Source organism: Petromyzon marinus, chromosome 4 (genome assembly GCF_048934315.1).
Source record: "Petromyzon marinus isolate PM22_M1 ecotype Great Lakes invasive population chromosome 4, UKy_Petmar_22M1.pri1.0, whole genome shotgun sequence".
NCBI lineage: Eukaryota > Metazoa > Chordata > Hyperoartia > Petromyzontiformes > Petromyzontidae > Petromyzon > Petromyzon marinus.
The window spans coordinates 25040291-25059992 of NC_133670.1; the positions used below are offsets into that span (position 1 = coordinate 25040291).

General features: G+C 52.1%; 1 protein-coding gene across 5 annotated transcripts in view; it reads left to right on the plus strand.

The window, feature by feature from the left end:
• The window catches only part of SRCIN1 (SRC kinase signaling inhibitor 1), a 225376-nt gene that overhangs the window by 171448 nt on the left and 34226 nt on the right, over nt 1-19702 (plus strand). For all 5 annotated transcript variants that reach the window (XM_032946607.2, XM_076060327.1, XM_076060330.1 and 2 more), the window contains exons 5-9: nt 344-437; nt 4983-5833; nt 7504-7721; nt 10329-10429; nt 17936-18129. In XM_032946607.2, the coding sequence (XP_032802498.2) occupies nt 344-437; nt 4983-5833; nt 7504-7721; nt 10329-10429; nt 17936-18129 (1458 nt within the window). The remainder of the gene's footprint in view (nt 1-343; nt 438-4982; nt 5834-7503; nt 7722-10328; nt 10430-17935; nt 18130-19702) is intronic.

The following is a 19702-nucleotide window of genomic DNA, read 5'->3' on the forward strand; positions in this document are numbered from 1 at the left end:
ATCATCTATTCAGATTGCATTCACTCTTGGATTCTTAAATCTGCTTCATTCATCGCGTCGCGGTCTCCACCCTGCACCACTGCAACAGTGTGCGCCGAGTTGCCACCTTGGTCCCAACTGTCGGCCGGTCTGCCTTGACTCATCCCGGATGCGTCCGCTCTGCTCTTACTCACAGTTGTGTCCTCCCATCTACTCTCCCTCGCCCCATCCTATTTGTCTGCTCATCGGTGCGATTGTCCGTCCGTCCGTCTCTTCTTCTGTTTATCTGCCAGTCGTCGTAATCCATGAGGTGTGGTCGTTCATTCTCGTCTGCACCCCCCATCCCCCCGCCTCTCCCACGCAGGGAGGTGAGGGATCAGGCGGTGCTCAAGCTGGTCTTCATGGAGCCAGCGCAGGCTGTCTACGGGGCCCCTCGCCCCTCCAACGGGGACATGCGGGTGAGATGCTTGCACCTCACAGGATCGTTTAACGGCAATAACAATACTAATACAGATTCTAATGTCCTACATTGTACGTTGAACTTCTTTCGCACCGTCCGTAGCCCAACCGTGCTAATCGGAGGTGCATTCATTGCCCAGGAAGTCTCCCTGAGTAGGAATATTCCCCACTCGCGATGTCTGGCCCCCAAAGCCTTATCGAGTGTTTGAGCATTGTTTGAGGACATTGGAGTGCTCCCAATACGTCTGTGCATTCCAGGGGATAACACTCAACACAAACCTTGTGATAGGCCAGCGACCTACTTGCTGTGCTGTCTTCTACCCGGCCACCTTGTATTGGTGGCTATCTGGTGGATTTTAAGCAGAGTATTTTTTTTCTAACTCTCGTTACCTGCGGTTGGTTGCCTAGAACAAACATACTCCATGAAATTCGACTGAACTTCACACGGATGTAAATTACCAACTAGAGGACACGATGTTTCGTGTGACCAGCTGCTGGTATTGTGTTTCAATCTTGCACCTGGCGCTGCGCAGACACAATGTTTTGTATTTGCATTTTGCATATAACGCGACGAATCACCGATGTTCTACACCAGGCGTGTAACGATTCATCGGTTCGTCAATCAACTCCAATTCCCCAGGCTCATGATACACGCATCGAGTTGCACGTGTGAGAATTGATTATATTTACCGGTAACTTGGGGTGATGAAACGGGCCCCGTGGTATCGCGTTTGCCGATTGTCGCGGAGGTTCGTGGTTCGAATCTGGAAGACCGCCCTGGCTAATACTGTGGTCGTGTTTTGACCGTAAAATACGTGCCATCTGCTTCGTAGTGGACGTAAAAAATCCCGTGACATCTTTCCAAACGAGCAGGTCGTTGTGTGTCTGCATCATGGTTCGAATTTGAAAACATTTCACCGCAAAATTACTCTGTTTAGATTTTCTCTTCGTGACTTCACCATCGACCGGCAGGCTCATGCCCGTTTGCAGGCCGGGTGCCGAGGCACCTTGTACTACACGGGGACAGCTGCCACCGCAGGGGGGCGCCCTTGGAAATGTGTTGAGGAGAGGATGTGAGGTGCAAAGCGCTCTGAGACGTGGCGGTCTGTAGTTGGGGCGTTGCTGCTGACACACTCCTCCAGGCTATGTCTGTGAAACAGAGCATCTTCATGATAGCCTTGCGCTTGTAAGACATGTACTAAATCATCAATATTATTGTCTGCAAATGTGATGCACGTGATTTTCTAACGTTACATTTAGGCTAACGGAGTGAACGCACTGGAGGAATGAGATGAGAAATGAGAAACGGAGCAAATTGATGAAGAGGAGACAACAATCTCAATACATTTCGGATATGAATCACAATTCCAAATAATGGAAATCCATTACATTTCTTTTTAGCTTGGGGCACATCAAATGTTCATTTCTTGTAGTCGTGATGATGATGACAGCTGCTTCGTCTCCGCCTGTATTTCTCCCCGTGCTCGGAATACATTTGTATTTCCGAGAACCACGTGGATTTGCCATTACCAAATCTAAACGTGAATGGAGGATATGAGTAAACAGGTGTGAAAGACGTGTGCAATTAGAGCACGTGTACACAAAACCTCGGCTCCAGTCGGCCCGCTCTCACTTCATCCTCTCGCTTTTGTCTCAATTCATCAGCTGTCTCTTACCCCCGTCTCTCCTGAAATATGAAAATTTAAAAAAACTCTGACCAACCGAACATCATCATCCCATTATGCGTTCAATGTTTTGAATTGCCACGCGCGCAGCTTCGTGGAAATAAAAAAAAATAACACAACAAAGAAAAGTTATACAAATGAATCCGCCGGGTTCTGCTTTTTTTCAAACGCATTCAATAGAATAAAAATCTATTTTGCATAACAGCGGGCGGCAGCTTAGAGAATCTAAAAAAAAAACAGCATTCCGTACGTGGGGACGTGAATCTGCGGATCGCAATTGAAGCGTGATGCCGCATCGATTTGGAACACGAGGGCACCGCCTGGGCCATGCGTGTTCTCACGCCTCGTTTTGGTAATGTATAGTGAGGGAAAAACGTATTTGATCCCCTGCTGATTTTGTTCGTTTGCCCACTGACAAATAAATGATCAGTCTATAATTTTAATGGTAGGTTTATTTGAACAGTGAGAGACAGAATAACAACAACAAAATCCAGAAAAACGCATGTCAAAAATGTTATAAATTGATTTGCATTTTAATGAGGGAAATAATTTTTTGACCCCCTCTCAATCAGAAAGATTTCTGGCACACTCTTAAAGGGAGTGCTCCTAATCTCAGCTTGTTACCTGTATAAAAGACACCTGTCCACAGAAGCAATCAATCAATCAGATTCCAAACTCTCCACCATGGCCATGACCAAAGAGCTCTCCAAGGATGTCAGGGACAAGATTGTAGACCTACACAAGGCTGGAATGGGCTACAAGACCATTGCCAAGCAGCTTGGTGATAAGGTGACAACAGTTGATGCGATTGTTCGCAAATGGAAGAAACACAAAATAACTGTCAATCTCCCTCGGCCTGGGGCTCCATGCAAGATCTCACCTCGTGGAGTTGCAATGATCATGAGAACGGTGAGGAATCAGCCCAGAACTACACGGGAAGATCTTGTCAATGATCTCAAGGCAGCTGGGACCATAGTCACCAAGAAAACAATTGGAAACACACTACGCCGTGAAGGACTGAAATCCTGCAGTGCCCGCAAGGTCCCCCTGCTCAAGAAAGCACAAATACATGCCCGTCTGAAGTTTGCCAATTAACATCTGAATGCTTCAGAGGACAACTGGGTGAAAGTGTTGTGGTCAGATTAGTCCAAAATGGAGCTCTTTGGCATCAACTCAACTCGCCGTGTTTGGAGGAGGAGGAATGCTGCCTATGACCCCAAGAACACCATCCCCACCGTCAAACATGGAGGTGGAAACATTATGCTTTGGGGGTGTTTTTCTGCTAAGGGGACAGGACAACTTCACCGCATCAAATGGATGATGGACGGGGCCATGTACCGTCAAATCTTGGGTGAGAGCCTCCTTCCCTCAGCCAGGGCATTGAAAATGGGTCGTGGATGGGTATTCCAGCGTTACAATGACCCAAAACACACGGCCAAGGCAACAAAGGAGTGGCTCAAGAAGAAGCACATTAAGGTCCTGGAGTGGCCTAGCTAGTCTCCAGACCTTAATCCCATAGAAAATCTGTGGAGGGAGCTGAAGGATCGAGTTGCCAAGCGTCAGCCTCGAAACCTTAATGACTTGGAGAAGATCTGCAAAGAGGAGTGGGACAAAATCCCTCCTGAGATGTGTGCAAACCTGGTGGCCAACTACAAGAAACGTTTGACCTCTGTGATTGCCAACAAGGGTTTTGCCACCAAGTACTAAGTCATGTTTTGTAGAGGGGTCAAATACATATTTCCCTCATTAAAATAAATTTATAACATTTTTGACTTGCGTTTTTCTGGATTTTTTTCTTGATATTCTATCTCTCACTGTTCAAATAAACCTACCATTAAAATTATAGACTGATCATTTCTTTGTCAGTGGGCAAACGTACAAAATCAGCAGGGGATCAAATACTTTTTTTCCCTCACTGTACTTGTCGTGTTTTTTATTGTTAAAGAACCCAACAGACAAACAAACATCCGGGGGAAACACAGTTCATCAGCGCGTCAAGGGGGGACCCGCTGGAAGCACACTTGGGCTCCTCACAGCCTTAGCACCGTAGGGATGATGATCGGGAGAAGCATGGGGAGGGGAAGGGAAGAGAGGAAGGGGAGGGGGATAATGTAACGTCGTTTGGGGAATATTGTGAACGTGAGTCCACTTAATTTATTTCGGACTCTTAACCGTTGCACGATAGAAGAGCAGTTGACACATTTTGCATGACATTCCCCACAAACACCTGACTTGTCTTCACGCCAACAAAATAACTTGATATGTTAATCAATAACACCGTGGCCTTAAAATAGTGTAATATATAAATAATATATAAATAATATTGCGTATATAAAATAACATACAAACCTTAAATGGTAGCTCTTGCGACGAAAAGGTTCGCGTCGCAATGTTTTGCACTTCAAATCGCCAGTTCTAAATGTTTCCCTTCTACGTGACTTTACCAAAAGAACAGAAGAACATGTAAGCTGTAGTCACGATCGGGAGCACACCTGTCCACTTTAAGAAAATAAATACTTGCTTACTTATCTTAGATAATTTTTCGGAGAGATCGTGCAGAGTGGATGTTTGATTCGTTATTTTTAAAGTATTTGTTTGCCTCGGGAAAAGAAACCCCCCACGATGCGTACGGGGGGATAATGCACAGAGATTAACGTGTACGGCTTCACTATCCCGCTTGCTGTACTGCCATTCCACAACTACCTAGCAGCCCGTCTCATTGAAACGTTTCACAACTCTACATATCCTCCGAAGCGCTGAGTCGCGATCGCGCTCCCACCATCCCCCCCACCCCACTCACCTCTGTGCATTTCTCCATCTTGTTCTTTCCTCCGACCACCCTGCGCCGTGGATTTCCAGGACGAGACGCTGTGGCGCGTCACCCCCGCCGCCGCCAATCCCGGCTATGCCTCGCCGGCGTTGCCCTCTCCGTCCAAGCGCCATTCGGGCTACGGGCCGAGCCCGGGGCCTCCCGGCGGCACCTGGGAATGGGGGAACGCGGGCCCGTCCGGCGTGGGCCCCGGGGGCAGGGGGAGCCCGTCGCCGGCCCCTCGCCACCACCTTCAGCAGCCGCCGCCGCCCGCCTCCCCCGTGTCGCCCGGCGCTATCCTTGAGCGGCGAGACGTGCGCCCGGACGAGGATCTGCGCAACCGCAACGTGGTGCTGGTGCGCAACGAGGGCCTGCGCTCCGACCCCGTGCTGCTCGGCTACTACGCGGACGCCGGCGGCAGCGTCGGCAGCAGCGCGCGGCAGAGCCTCGCCTCCAACGCCAGTTACACCAGCGAGCAGCAGTACCAGGCGGCGGCGGCACGGGCGGTGGCGACGGGCGGGTACTACGAGCAGGGCTACGCGCGCGGCACCGGCAGCATGCGCCGCTCCGACTCGGCGCGAGACGGAGGAGGAGGTGGCGTGCTGGCGTACGCGTCACCAGGCCCCGCGAGGTCGCGCACCCCGCCGGCGTCGCTGCACTCGCTGCATGGCTACACGGTGGTGCCCATCGAGTTGGACGGCGGTGGACGGGGGTCGACGGTGGATGGGGGGCGAGGTCCGGCGGCGGCGGCGGCGGCGTCGGCGTCCCTGCAACGCGGGACGCCCACGCCCAGCTCGACCGCGACCACGCCGCCCAGCGGCGACTCGTGGGGGTATGGCCGCTGGGAACGGTCGCCCTCAGGGAACAGCACGTCGACGCTCGCCAGCGACCGCGAAAGTCGGTGAGAGCACCGCGCCCGGCCAGGGTGGCACCGTGGTTCGACAGGTGCAGACTTAATTGGAAGGTCGTGAGGTTAAATGTGGATGTCGCCATTGACTAGGCTCGCGATTCCTCCCGGTTTAGAGAAATGCCCTTTGTGCTAAGCTGGAAAACCTCATTGCCCAAAAATTTTTTTGCAGTTGGGTCCTGCATTGGGATGTTTGGCCAACTCTATTTTGATTATTTGGCTTCACGTGCGAGGATACAAGAGAGCTCGGAGAAAACCTAACATGCATACGGAGGGTTGATGCTGAACAATAATATGATTTGCTGTGCTGTCATCTCCTGACTACCTCGCAGCCCCAAGCCTACAACACCTGGACTTCTCAGGCAGTGTTCCCTATGCACGTACTGACCACGCTTTGGGTTGCAAAAGGAGATGGGCACGACTCCCAAAGTATTTGAGCGTGGAAACAGATTGACTTGACTTTGTTTTGTCTTCTGAACGTACAGAGGTCAGACAGAATTAGATTTAATTTGCAAATTTCTATTCACTAGGCGTGCAATAATGCATCGATTCTGACCGTCTTTATACGTGCATCGGATCGAGTGTGTGAGAATTGATTACATGCAATCAATGCAAATCGCATGCAAAATACTATGGTGGCATTGGACTTAGCAAATAGCGCTCTTCATTCAAAAACACAAAAGCGCAAACACGACGGTTAAAACGGAACATAATCGAATCCAACCTTGAACAGAATCGCGGTCCTAAATTTGCTAAATGTCATCGAATCACCAGCCTACGGCGAATCGGTTTTCAAATCTGCGAGGTCGCGACCCCACGGCGCGTGTGAACTCTGAGTAAATCCACGCAGCGGGGGCGAGGGCATCTGGCCGTGCCCACGGGACGGTGCTGCGAGGATCATTATGGATGATGCGTGGGGGGGGGGGGAGATTTGGGGCTTGAGCACCGGCCCCCTCGGCAGCAGATGGGTTGGACGCGTGTCGGTGCACGCCGCGGAAAATTACGCTCGCTATGCGTGTCCGCTCGGTCACTCGGCGACTCCTCCGGAGAGCGTTAACGCAGTTAAATGGATTGGCCGCCGCATCAGCCGGTCAATCGGTCGGTTGCTGCTACGCGAGTCGGCCGGCCCGGAAGCCCCCGCCGGCTTTCGGCTCGTCCGTCGTTTGGTCAGGCGGCTCCAGCTGAACGCGCGCTTCGACGAGCCAGATATGCACACTCGGGCACGGGTCGGCCTCTAGCGCCGGAGGTCACGTAGCCGTAACGTCGAACACGTGGCGGCAGTGAAGACACACCCGCAACGGCCGCGGGAGGAATGTATCGCCCGACTGTCTGGGTTGTGGTGGCGTGCCGCGCCAGCTCTGTACGTCATCCTGCCCCCGGCAGGGCGAGCGCGGCTCCGTCCCTCGCCACGGCCGTCAGCTTGGTTACCTCCCCGGTTTGAGTGCGAGCGAGAGTAACGGCGTAAGACTGTCGCCAGCTCGAAGCCCAAACTGGACGTTGCCCGTCGGTAGTGACGACCGCCCCCGCTGCCGACATTGCGGCGACTCCCACGGTGCCCGCCACTCGCAGCATCTTCAGCTCCGTCCCTGGGCCTCCACCACAACACTTGATTATTTTCTCCCTCCCCCACTACCGACACTGCCCCCTAAATAAACCCTGCCCAGGGAGAAGATGGAGAGTATGGAGCGCAAGGTCACGATGCTGATGGAGCTGTTGCAGCGCACCATGGGCCCGGAGGCGCTGGAGGACGCGCTGAGCCGGTGCGGCGCCGAGGACGCGAGGTTGCGGGCGGCGGGGATTGGCGGTGCCGGCGGCGGCGCCAGCGCGACGCCGGCGCCCGCCTGCCCGACAAGCAACGCGTGCACGCAGACCGACTCCTCGGGTACGCGCAGAGCGCCGGATCGGGTCGGCTGCGCCTTCGGCACCTGTGCCTCCGCCGCGTAACGACGTGGCGGATTCGCCGGTCGATTACGAACGGATTCAGACTCTCGTAATATGCTCGTCGATTTGATTGCAATAAACAAAACATTCGTCGGCGTCGCGATGGAACGCGCCCCATCGCATCGTCATTACCATTCAATTTACAGAGTCCATGAAATACCATTCCACATGCGCGGTCGATGCCTGCTGTGGGCGCGGGCGCGCTCGTGTGCGTGCCCCGTCGCATTTGAATCGACGGCAGGGAAAATGGCACTCTGTTAAAATGCGTAAATCAATTAGCGCTAATCAACAAGCAGAATTGGGGCTTAACGGCAGCAGCTCTGGTGCGGCGTACATGCGGGCACCGCGGTGGAGAGCCTGGCTCTTTGCCATGCGCAATGATTCAAGAAAAAATATTGCCAAGGCTGAAATCTTCTGGGTTCTTTCGGTAAAGTCACGTAGAATGCAGATGAAATAATAAAAATATTTTATCTCCATTCTACGTGACTTTACTGAAATAACCCAGAAGATGAATCCCTGCAGTCACGAAAGCTTTAAATCGAAATTTAAGGCTTTAATCATTTATAGACCCCCCCCTAATTCGCCAAACTCCTTACTGAGGAATGGGACTAGGGTGCGAGGTGGAGGGTAGGAGATGGATGGAGGGGAAGAGGAGAAAGGAGGAGGGGAGGGGGTGGATGGAGGTGAGAAGGTGGATGGAGTTGGTGGGTTTATATGAAACGCGACTAAATGTCTGATTGGGTCACTTAGTCACAAGACAAAGATCCCCCATATAGCCTTAACAGACTGTAGGGGCAAGTGCTGTTAGCGAGCACTTGCCCCTACAGAGCACACACACACACATGCGCGCACTTGGAACACGAGGTCGCTCAGGCCACTGGGTGGAGGCGATGTGCCCAACATGATGCCGCCCCCGGTGCCTTCGCGTCTCCCTCCGTCTCCCTCCGTCTCCCTTCGCTGCCTCCCCGTGGCCCACCGTGATGCCCGTGAGGAGAGAGCACCGTGGCGTCATCGTCGGCTCCTTTACTTGGTTCATTACTTGGTTTTATTTTTTACCCCGGATATGCTTGATGGGACGCCAAGCGGCGCTCGCCGTGTGTCACCAGAGGGCACCTGGGGTGACCTCCCCAGCTCCGAGTCTCTTTCCCTCGCCGGCGCCGTTTGTGACCTCATCTCTCTGGCTATCTCGTTTTTGATCTCATATCTCCCCGTTAAAGTAATTCGTTGCCCTCTCGTTTTAATGTCTGTAATTTCCTGTCATCCTTTCTCGCTCCATCAGCCGTGTCTGGCCATGTCTCCTCTGTACCTCTATTCTTCCCTCTGTCTTTTCTCTTCCTGCATCTCAGCCATCTTGCCTTCCATCTCCCTCCTTCCTCCTGCTTACCTCTCTCTGTATTTATTTCTCCTCCCCTGCGGCCCCCTCCCCCTCTCCAAGGCAGCCGCCCACTACGAATCTTGAAACTCCGCTCTTAATCTTTCCCGTTGTCCTTATCTGCCACAATATTTCTCTTCCCTGCAATATTCATTGTTCTGCTCCTTTGATCTTAGCTGCCTCTCCATCTCCCAATCTGCCCATCTCACAATCTCTCTCACCCTGAGTTCGATCGCTCTACACTGGCAGAGAGCTCCTGGTGCAGCTTGGGACAGGGGATGGGGAAGGCAGATCCCTTCAGGCTTTTGCCTCCCCCCGCCATTCTAATCTCACTTTACACCACTCGCCTTATCCAGCCTCCGCCTCTCGCGTAGGTGGTTATCAACAGAGGATCGCAGGCGTCTGTCTCTCTATCGTCATTGTTATTGTGAGCAGGTGTCCTCAATGCGGTGGCATGGCCTGCCCTCGCTGGCTCACAAGGTGGTGAGCCTTCTTGCGGGCCCACTTGTTACGTTTTTCATGTTCTTTTATGTCACCTTAAACACAACTAATACCATCCTATAAAGGTGACATGGACGCTGTTAATTTGTATACAGATATGATCGGGAGAGCTAAATGCTGCAAATAATCACCAGGAACTGATCAGACGAGGTCTGTGAATGCACAAACTACATTTTGAAATTCTCTCAACCTAAATGTTGCAGAACTACACAAGCTCCTGAAGATATTGCCATCGTGTGCAAGAACAGGATAGAAACTGTGAGCCTGTCAACCAGCCAGCCAGAAGTCGGACAGTCAGTGAGCTAAGTCAGTCTGACATCATTCAACCAGCTAGCTAGAAAATCAGTCAATCTGTAAGCCAGTCAGCCTGCCAGCCATTCAGCCGTTCAGTGACCTCGATTTTACAAGGTGAGAGGTCATTGCACAGACACACTGGCATTCCATAAAACTGAAGCAACCCAGACTTGAAAGAGATTCGTCCACATTTTATACTTTACCTCGTAAACATGGAAAAGACGTTTTGGGTAAAATCTCAGCTTTAAAGATGTTGTCCATAAGATGGACGAAACGGCTGCTGAGATCGCTGGGATGCGTGAGGTTTTGGTAAATTCCTATCGGCGTGCATCACTCTGTCTCTATCTCTTCCACTCAGTTCTCCATCTCTCACCTTTGCAGAGGGTGACCGGGACCCGGATTCCTTGCGGTCGGTGGCGTGGCGACTCAAGGAGACGGTGGGACAGCTCCGCACGGACGTCAATCAGCTGAGACACATGCAGGTGACCGCCGCGTTGACGACATGCCTACGCTGCCACGCGGCGACGCCATGCGCTGTTGCGTGGCGTAGCCGCTCTCTCCGGGCCCGACCCAGGTTCAGAAGGAGGTTACTCATGAGCCTTGGTCGAATCAACCGCTGGATGAAGGCCTCCGCAAGATTCCACCATCTCTCACGGTTGCTCTGGCACAAAAATCTGCCAAACACCTACCCGCCCGCGCGCGAGGTGCTCCATCTCCCTTCACGGGACGTACTCTTGAACGCCACCCCGTCATTATTCTTGACCGTCGGCCATCTTCCTTTTTGGCCACCTGTGTACGTACGTTGAACTTCTTTCGCACCGTACGTAGCCAACAGTGTTCCTTGCAGGTGCAAGTGAAGGACAAGAAACTAAACACAGAAAGCAGTTCTAAAGGAATGAGTTCTAAATCGAGATGATGATTTGAAAATGCATAGCTCCAGGGGCTTCCTAATGTCAGAAGGAAGAGTGTTCCAGACGGCCACAGAACCGCATCTGAAAGCGCGAAATGTGGTGACCACCGTCTTTGATTGATGGCTACTGTCTCACCCAATCCCCACTCACTATTAGTGGGAATGGTGTCGTTTACCTGCGTGTTTGGTAATCTCCACGTCCCCCCTCTCTCTCTCTCTGTGTGATTGTGAGCAAGCACCTCTCCACGCTGCTTTGTTTTTCTCATTCCACTCGCACTCTTCAGCACCGCGGCCCCCAGACTTCTCCCAAGGGGAACCACCACTCACCGTCACACGTGTAGCCGAACCGGTGCCTTTCCGTGCGCCAATACCAGTCCCCGCCAAGCAACACCCACCTGCCAAAGCCGAAAACAGCCGAGTGCCGGCAGCACACTGCAGCACACCGTGGCACACCGCTGGCCGCGTGCACACCACCACACGCTCGCAACGTGAGCTGCCACCGGGTCGAGTTTTATTTGTTCAACCGTGGTGAGAACGACGGGGTTCTGGTGCCGCTCACCCTGCCAGATGCCGACGCCAGTCACCACCGCACGCTGGCATCGGTCGCTGGCACGCGCTGGCATTTTCTCCAAATGCCACAGAGGTGCAGCTTGCTCCTGTAGAGTCCCCAACAGGAAACACAAAGTGTGGCTCCCACCCCCACTGACTCTCTCTCTCTCTCTTGCGCTTGACTCTGAACCCCAAAAAAACCCCACTGTATATTCTGCCTCTAGCCTTGAAAAAAAAACTACTTTGTCTTCCAAAATTGATTCCAAGATAGATTCCAAGAACCCTTAATTGTTATGAGTTAATTGGTGCATTTCTTTGCTCAAACTGTAGCTGTCCTGACGTGCAAAACATAGCTGGATGCGTTTAATATTGAAACTTGAATTTGGAGCTTTCGTGACTGCAGGAATTATCCTTTGTTTTTTTTTGGTAAAGTCACGTAGAAATAATAAAATAACATAATAGTGTACGACGTTTCGATTGCAACACAAGCAATCATCATCAGGTACAGAAGAGCTAAATTTACGAGAGAGAGGAGACACATAACCGCACACAAAGTGTGGCTCCCACCCCCGCTGGAGGTGGGTGTTGCTTGGCGGGGGGTTATATGGTTTCCAAATCTTGCTAAAACCTGTTTGATTTAGTGTGCTCCCACGTTTCTCTCTCCCTGTATCCCCTGTTGTATCTGTGTCTGTATATATATCTATATCTGCGGTTATGTGTCTCCTCTCTCTCGTAAATTTAGCTCTTCTCTACCTGATGATGATTGCTTGTGTTGCAATCGAAACGTTGTACACTATTATGTTACTTTATTATTTCTATGTGACTTTACCGAAAAAAAACAAAGAATGCGTTTAATATTGTTGTTGTTACGTGTGATTTGTTATTAAATAATTTTGTCATGAAATTATTTCCCAGAAAGCCAAGCTATTGACCACGCAATGCTGAGCAAAAATGGACAATTACTGAGGATGTTTTCCCCATTGTAATTGAGAGAAATTAAATCTAAATAATTGTAATTTAACATCGTGCTGTGGTTCGTGCCCTGTGCCACGAACCCACCGTAGCTAACATCAGTGGTGTATGATACCAGAACGGGTCCTGGGTCTCTCGTACGTCGAATTAGCCTTCAATTGAACTAACCTGATGTTACATGTAAACAATGAGCACTGGGGAAAAATGCGGCCGGGGCATGGTGCTGGCCACGTCACCGTCTCCTAAATAGATTCTCGCCAACTGTCCTAGCTCCGAACAGTTTGTTCAAGATGACGTCTGGGATCCTTGTGTGTATGTGTCTGGGCATGAATGTGCGATTCTGCCAAGCATGCCCTGCAGGGAACAGGTGTTCTGGCAAGACGGTCTGGAGGTGTGGAGTAAGGGAGGGGAGAGAGAGGGAGGGTAGAGTGGAGTGGGGGCAGTTAATATAAGTGGTCTTGGCCTGCATTTTTAACACTTAATTAAAAGTCAAACAATGCCATTGGAGATTTTAGTTGAGGCTCTTTTTTCTTAGTTTTTTAACGCAATTTATTTCACGGTCCGCACACTCGCTCGTCTTTAGAGGGAAATTACAGCCTCCACCTCCACTTGATTGCACTGGAATTCACAGCCGTACACATTTGCTCTTGGCAAGGAAAATTATCATTTTGATTCTAGTGCACTTTAACCGGTACAATAGTATTCTTGGTAATTTGCATAATCAACATACACACGGACGCACTCTCAAACACACACGTTGAGATGGCCGCACAGCGTGGGTTGTTCCTCGTTTTTTTAACGAAGCAATTACACGTGCAGTTTAACATGTACAGGTGCACATTTTTTCGCACTTGGAGCACACAGAGTTCTGCATCTGTAATTATTCCGGGCCACTGACGCCAGAGGCATCTGTTGCTACGGATCACGCAAGCGTTGCCAAATGAGCCAATTTTGTCCCAAGGTTCTCGCGCTACGTTTTCGGGTTTCCTTGGCGACGTGAATTTGTCAAAGCGACAGGGCGATATCTATCAACTTTCTTTGAACAGAACATGATGCGGATATAAGCGTGTATCGAGGACACTGCCACATATTTGCCACAACGGGTAATCAGTGGTGAATTGTCTCGTGACATTTTAGACCACAGTAAATATTTCGACGTTGGCCCAACGTTGGCATGCAGTTGAAACCCGTTGGACAAACGACGGCCCAATGTTCCTTGTGTGCTGGATAGACGTTTTGATGTTCGTTTTTAGGACTTTCTGTGTTAAGGAGTTGGCAGACACTTCTCTGTTGTGATCAATCACCGTGCTTTCTCTTGAAGTGGGATTGAGCCTTCGGCTTAACCCAACGTAGGCCTCAGGCTCCGCTGCCGTGTGGCCCTCTTTGGTCCCTCCACGTCACTTTCCACCTCGTTTGACTTCATCTCACGTCGTCGAGCATCGTCTGAGGCAGTGCCAGAGCTGGCAGAGAGGAGGCAGCTTGGGAGCCCAGGGTCCGTGGGGTTCACGTAGTCTTCACGCCAGGCCCCAAGGCTTTGTGCGCACAAGCAGCAGGAGAGCATAAACCCAGCAGTGCAGCATTGAGATGTCACATTCGTGATACAGTAATATGAACAAATATGAACGTTCCCTTTACTGATTGAACGGTTTAATTTCAAACACTTGAGGTTCAGACACAATCAGCTGCTCTTCGCAACGAGGGCACGCGGTGACTGACGCTCACGTCGCAAGAAGACCCCCATGCCATGCTCGGGTCATGCAGCGACATTCCTGGGCGCCTGTGGGGCAAGCGAACCTTCGTCTTGCATGCAAATTTTGGTTTGGAGGCAAACACGCTGACGACTGTCGTCTCTACCCAGCCACCCGCCGTGAGGGGAGATGCTGCCCCTCCTGATCAGAGGTCTCTCTAACTGCACCCCCCCTCCCATGCACGGTTCACACCAAACGAACGTCTATAGAATGTCTATAGTGACCGGACGGGTCCACCACCCGCCCGCCCACCTGCCCGCGGAGGGAGGTAGTGGAGTCTGATCTCCGGCAGGCATTGCGGGCCACTTTGGCGCCTTTTTACAATGCAGCTCATCACTCATTAACCCCACCCCCCACCAACCGCCACCGCCGCATAGCTCTCGTCCTGACCTCTCACCCCTCCTTCTCCCCATTTCTCCTCGCTTTTAATTATTGATGCCAGTACCCCACCCCCCCACCCCCGTGGTATTGTGGGTGACGGTGATGGAGCTGTGTGCACGCGTGTCAAGTGCGGCCGCATTGTGAGACACGACCCCCCCGTGGTCATTCCACGTCGCGTGGTTTGCCAGCTCACGGTGCCCTTCGCTACCACCACGCACCGTCTCCCCCCATCTCAGCCCCCACCCCCTCCCTCCACTATTGCCTGCGAAAGTCCACGGCTAGCGATACGGGCAACTCCTTCGAGCAGGAAGTCGCCATGCGAGCTTCAAAAATGTCACGAAATGTTGCCGACATAGACTGCATAAAGTCGTCAAAATGTCACGACAATTGACCGAGTATTGGTCCTGTATCTCTTAAGCATCCCTGGATTTGCTCTTGAATCTGCGTCAGTCACTAAGTTTGTCACTTTAGACCAACGTATCTTTGCTGGGAGAACCCAAACCGTCAGTAGGCCTTCATGACACATTCGTTAAGAAGGACACTGCCCCACCCCCCCGCCCCCCCCGCTTCCCTGGGGTGATGCAGAAAGTCTGGGCCACTGCGCGCTGCTGAACTCGGGATGATGGGGATGTGTGTTTTGGTGACGGCGGGATGTTCGTGATGCTCGCGTGTGGCACTCTCCCGGCTGAGCGCGTGCCGGCACGTAGCGAGTGAGGGGGTGCGAGACGGACCTCTCCGAGGTCATTCGGACCACGCTGAATTGAAATTCCAGCACGGCGCAGTCTTGGCCACCGACTCCTGAAAGAGAAAAATTTGCCAAAAACAAACCTCGGAAAATCACTGGATGTCGCTATAGTTAAATTTGAAAAAACTGTCTGGCCATCGAAATGCATTGAACATAATAAACTAATCAACTAGAGAAGCCCAACAACACTCCAAATCGACTGGTTCCACCCCCTGCAGCGGCTCTGTCAACCACTTCAGAACAACGATCGGTCGCTACGCGAAACCTCTTCCATGAGTGGGACATTAAGGACGATGAAGACTCGCGGTGCGGTGACCAACGGCCACCCGAACCAAACGATGGACCACATCATGAACAAACGGCATCGTCGTCCTACTGGGCCCGCTCCCCGGTGGACCGGGCGGCGTTAAGTCGCGCTGCTCCCGAAGCTTTAGTCACGTGGCTTTCAAGCAAATAATTTACTCAGAACTTGGCAAGCCCTTGAAGAAGGAGCTCTTTCCTCCTGTCACGCTTGCAAGAGAGGGACCTTGCCTTGTGTCAAGAGCTTGTGTAAACCCACAGCAAAAAACATTTATGAACTCTAAAGCAAATCAATTTCGGGGGAGTTGACAGTTACCCTTCATCTTTGCAGTTAGGTTATGACATTCCAGTTTCCGTGCCCAATTTGCTGTCACTGGCTCGGGCGGCTTGTTTCTTCGCATGGACCCCGAGCGGCAGCTGAGCCACGCCGCCTGGCACGGCATGGCACGTCACGGCGGAGAGCCTGATGCTGGGTGCCTCGATCGGAAAAATCCTTCCCCTGCATTCGCCGCATCACTGCTTCAAACGTTTAACTCTTTCGGGACGTTCCTAACCCCCAAGCATAAACGCCTGGCTGTCTGCGGAGGCCTTTTAGAGTTAGATTTTTCTGCAATTGGAGAACGTTTATTTGCGTCCACAAAATAAAACTAGGGTATTTTTGTTCGTTCATTCGGCCATTCAGCTAAGCTATATCCCACGTCATCTGTAACGTTGAGTCGTTTTAAAGAGCCTGGATGTAATAAGTGAACACTTTGATAGCATCACAAGGGATAAAATGAGGTTGCTTCGGAGGACTTGAGCAGCTAATGCTCTTTCAGGTCCTCCACCAGATGCTCGTGCGTGTATAAGCACACATGGTAATTCTCATCTGGCTGTGTATGGCAACGTGGGAGTGCGCTTGTAAATGGGTTTCAGGTAGAGGTGTAATTATGCATAGATTGATCAATTGATAGCGATTTCGAAGCCTGCGCTACGCGCGTTTTAATTGCGTGTGGGGAAAAATCGATGCATGCAGATTCACACGTGTAGCGCGTGATGCGTTCACATGACCCCTGCAACCGCTGGTGGCCGCTACATTCACGACAATGTTAAAACAATCTAATGGGTTAACGGACCAGAATTCTTATTGCTATAGCAACGCTTATATCCAGCAAAGTATTGCCAATTCCTGTGACTCTTTTTTCAGAAGGGTGTTTGCGGCAGGAGGGGATGATGATGGCTGCGTACAGTGCTCTCCTGTACACATTAATTCCAACTGAGTATATGTTTGGATAATTTTCTCAAATGTAGGCCCATGTTGAATGCAGCACTGTACCGGGAACACTCATTGTCAGGAAGGGGCTCACTCCACCCCTCGTTTTAAAGGGTGTGTGTGTGCATCTTTGTCCGTGTGTGCGTGTCCGTCCCTTCTTGTCAGTCCTGGGCTTCCCCGAGGTCGACTCAGCCTAAAATGAGTACAGTACTTTGGGCGATGTGTATCCATCGCCACGAGGGAGACAAAGGCGGCCGGGCGTGGTTTTGGCCACCCACCCCCTCCTGTACCGTGCCGGCCTTCATAGGTGCTCACTAACAGCACTTGCTCCAACAGTCTGTTAAGGCTATATGGCTAGGTGGGGGGGGGGGATCTTTGTTATATTTGTGTGCAATAGGCATTTTTGTATTTAAAAAGATAAAACCTCGGATTGTCCAAGCAAGTTGTCCATGCGTCTGGGGCGATGGAGTTGGGGGGTGAGGGGGGTTCCCAGTTTTTAACTCTACAAGCAGGTCCCCCATCAGACGCAGTTCCATCACAATCGAATCTCTCGGACCAAATGAGGCCGACGAGCACTAACAAAACCAATTCCACCTCCACTCCGCTTGGCTGCGCCGCGCATCGCTGCGTTGGAAGAGTGTGTCGCCTGCAGCCTCGCGGCGCTCGCGCTCGGCATGCCTGTGCGTGCGTGCGTGTAACGCGTGCGTGTGATTCGGCCTCAAATGAGTACCTGGTGCGGTGTGTAGTAAACATCGCCACTTGGGAGACAAAGGCGGTTGGGCGTGGTGCTGGCCACCCACCCCCTCGTGTGGCACAGGTGCTGCTCGCTAACAGCACTTGCCCCAACAGTCTATTAAGGCTGTACGGGGGGATAATTTGTGCATATGTACACGTGTGTTTGGGGAGCAGTTGGTGCACTTACCCTGAAATCATGTCAAAAGTAATGTCAGAACTAGTTCTGGTCCTTCCCTAGGCAGACCCAGCCTTAAATCCGTACCCGGTGTAGTGCCCTGTGCCACCCCTTAATAGACACTGCTCGCTGACACCACGTGGGCCCCAACAGTCTGTTCAGGCTACACGGTGGGTAGGGGGGTAGATCTTTGATATGTGTGCATGCCGCGTTCCCACCAGATGAGCCACAAGCTGGCGTGGCAGACCGTGAGCCTGGCGACGGCGCGCCAGGTCCTGGGCCGCGCCACCGAGGCTGCCCGGCGCTCGGCCGCGGACCACGGCGACGGCGCCCAGGCCCGGCTCCAGCGGCAGCAGCTGGAGGAGAGCCGCGGCCACTTTGTGGGGCGCCAGCACGCCGTGCAGCGCCAGCTCAGGTGCGGTGCCCCATCGCTGCGTGCCCCCCCCCTCCCCTCGTCTGGCCCGCTGTCAGCCGGCGAAGGGGGGGGTCACGGACATAGAAACAAACACGCAGACACACAGACAGACAAACGCACGGACGGAGTGAGAGGCGGCCATGGGCAGCAATACACAGACATTCAGATGAGATGGACCAACCGCAAAGTAACCATTAGCACCATTCTGGAGACTGTAATTAACAAAGTAATTAAGCGGACAGTTTCGCCTCCTGTACACATCCCATCAGCCACCACGGCCTTCTGGGAACGATTTTCCTTCGGCAGTATTGGCTTGATGTCGTCACACCGTGAAGTGCAAGCAGACATACGAAGCGGGAGGGTGAGAGGGCGTGAGGGCGAGGGGGAGAGAGGGAGGGTAGAGAAGCACGCATCCCAGCGCAGGGATTCCATCCTCGCCATCCCTTACGATGGACGTCACTTGACAGGAACAGTTTTTACTACCGGCCTCCGCCTAATTGGTCGCAAAGCCACTCTTGGAACTTTTGAAATGCCGCGCGGGCGCTGCGCTGACCTGCCCCGTGCGTAATTGTGCACAGTACCATTTGATAATTGCATTTGTGTGAACGCCAGCGAAGGGAGCGGTGGGGTGGGGGGGGAGGGGGGGGAATTGGCCGTCGTTGGAAAACGTCCACGGAGGAGACGGAGCGATGAAATCTGCTCGCGCACGGCCGCTACGTGCGTTGAAGCATCGCGGCGCCATGAGTTGGTAGCGGCTGCTTGAGGAGGCCTCTGTCCAGCAGTGGATTGACCGTGGTCGATGATGATGATGATGAATACAGTACAGATCACACCGAAGGAGAATACCTTTCCCGAGCATCACGCTTCGTCAGGGAATGACGTTTATCTTAACTCCACCACGGATTTTCGTTGCGCATAGTCTGCGAGGACGAGCGACTGAATTGACGAATCGACCGAGCGTCGCTTCCGGGCCACAGTGTTCTTGGCAAATGTGTTGCATTGTTGATGAAGTTTTTTTTTTTGAGGTTATTTGTAAATGTAAGGAACTTGATTCGCTGTGGCAAACATTTTAATTTCTCATTACCAGAACCGCCGCGGAACTAATTTACATCTCGTGTCCAGCTCGTGATGAAGTGCAGCTGTGTAACGACGCATATGCCTCATGGTCAAACAGATGCTGCCTCTCTCTCTCTCTCGCGAGCGAGCGCAGATCACGAGTGAACGCGACGTAGATTGAGTGTTGACATATGGGCGCATGCACGCGCGCTTATTTGTAATCGCATACATCTTCGTACATAAGACAAAGGTCCCCCGTATAGCCTTTAACTGACTGCTCGGGCAATGCTGTTAGCGAGCACCGACGGAGGCCGGCACGGCCAGCACACGGCGCCAGGTACTAATTGAACTCGGGTCACCAGGTTCATAGCGCAGCAGCGCTCACCGCTACACTACCGCTCCCCTCTATGAGACACACACACTGGCATGCACTCCAATGCTATGCTGCATAGAGCAGTGGCTCAACGTGGTGGTGCATGCACTAGTTCTCTGCAGATGTTTGCTTGCTTCGTCTGAA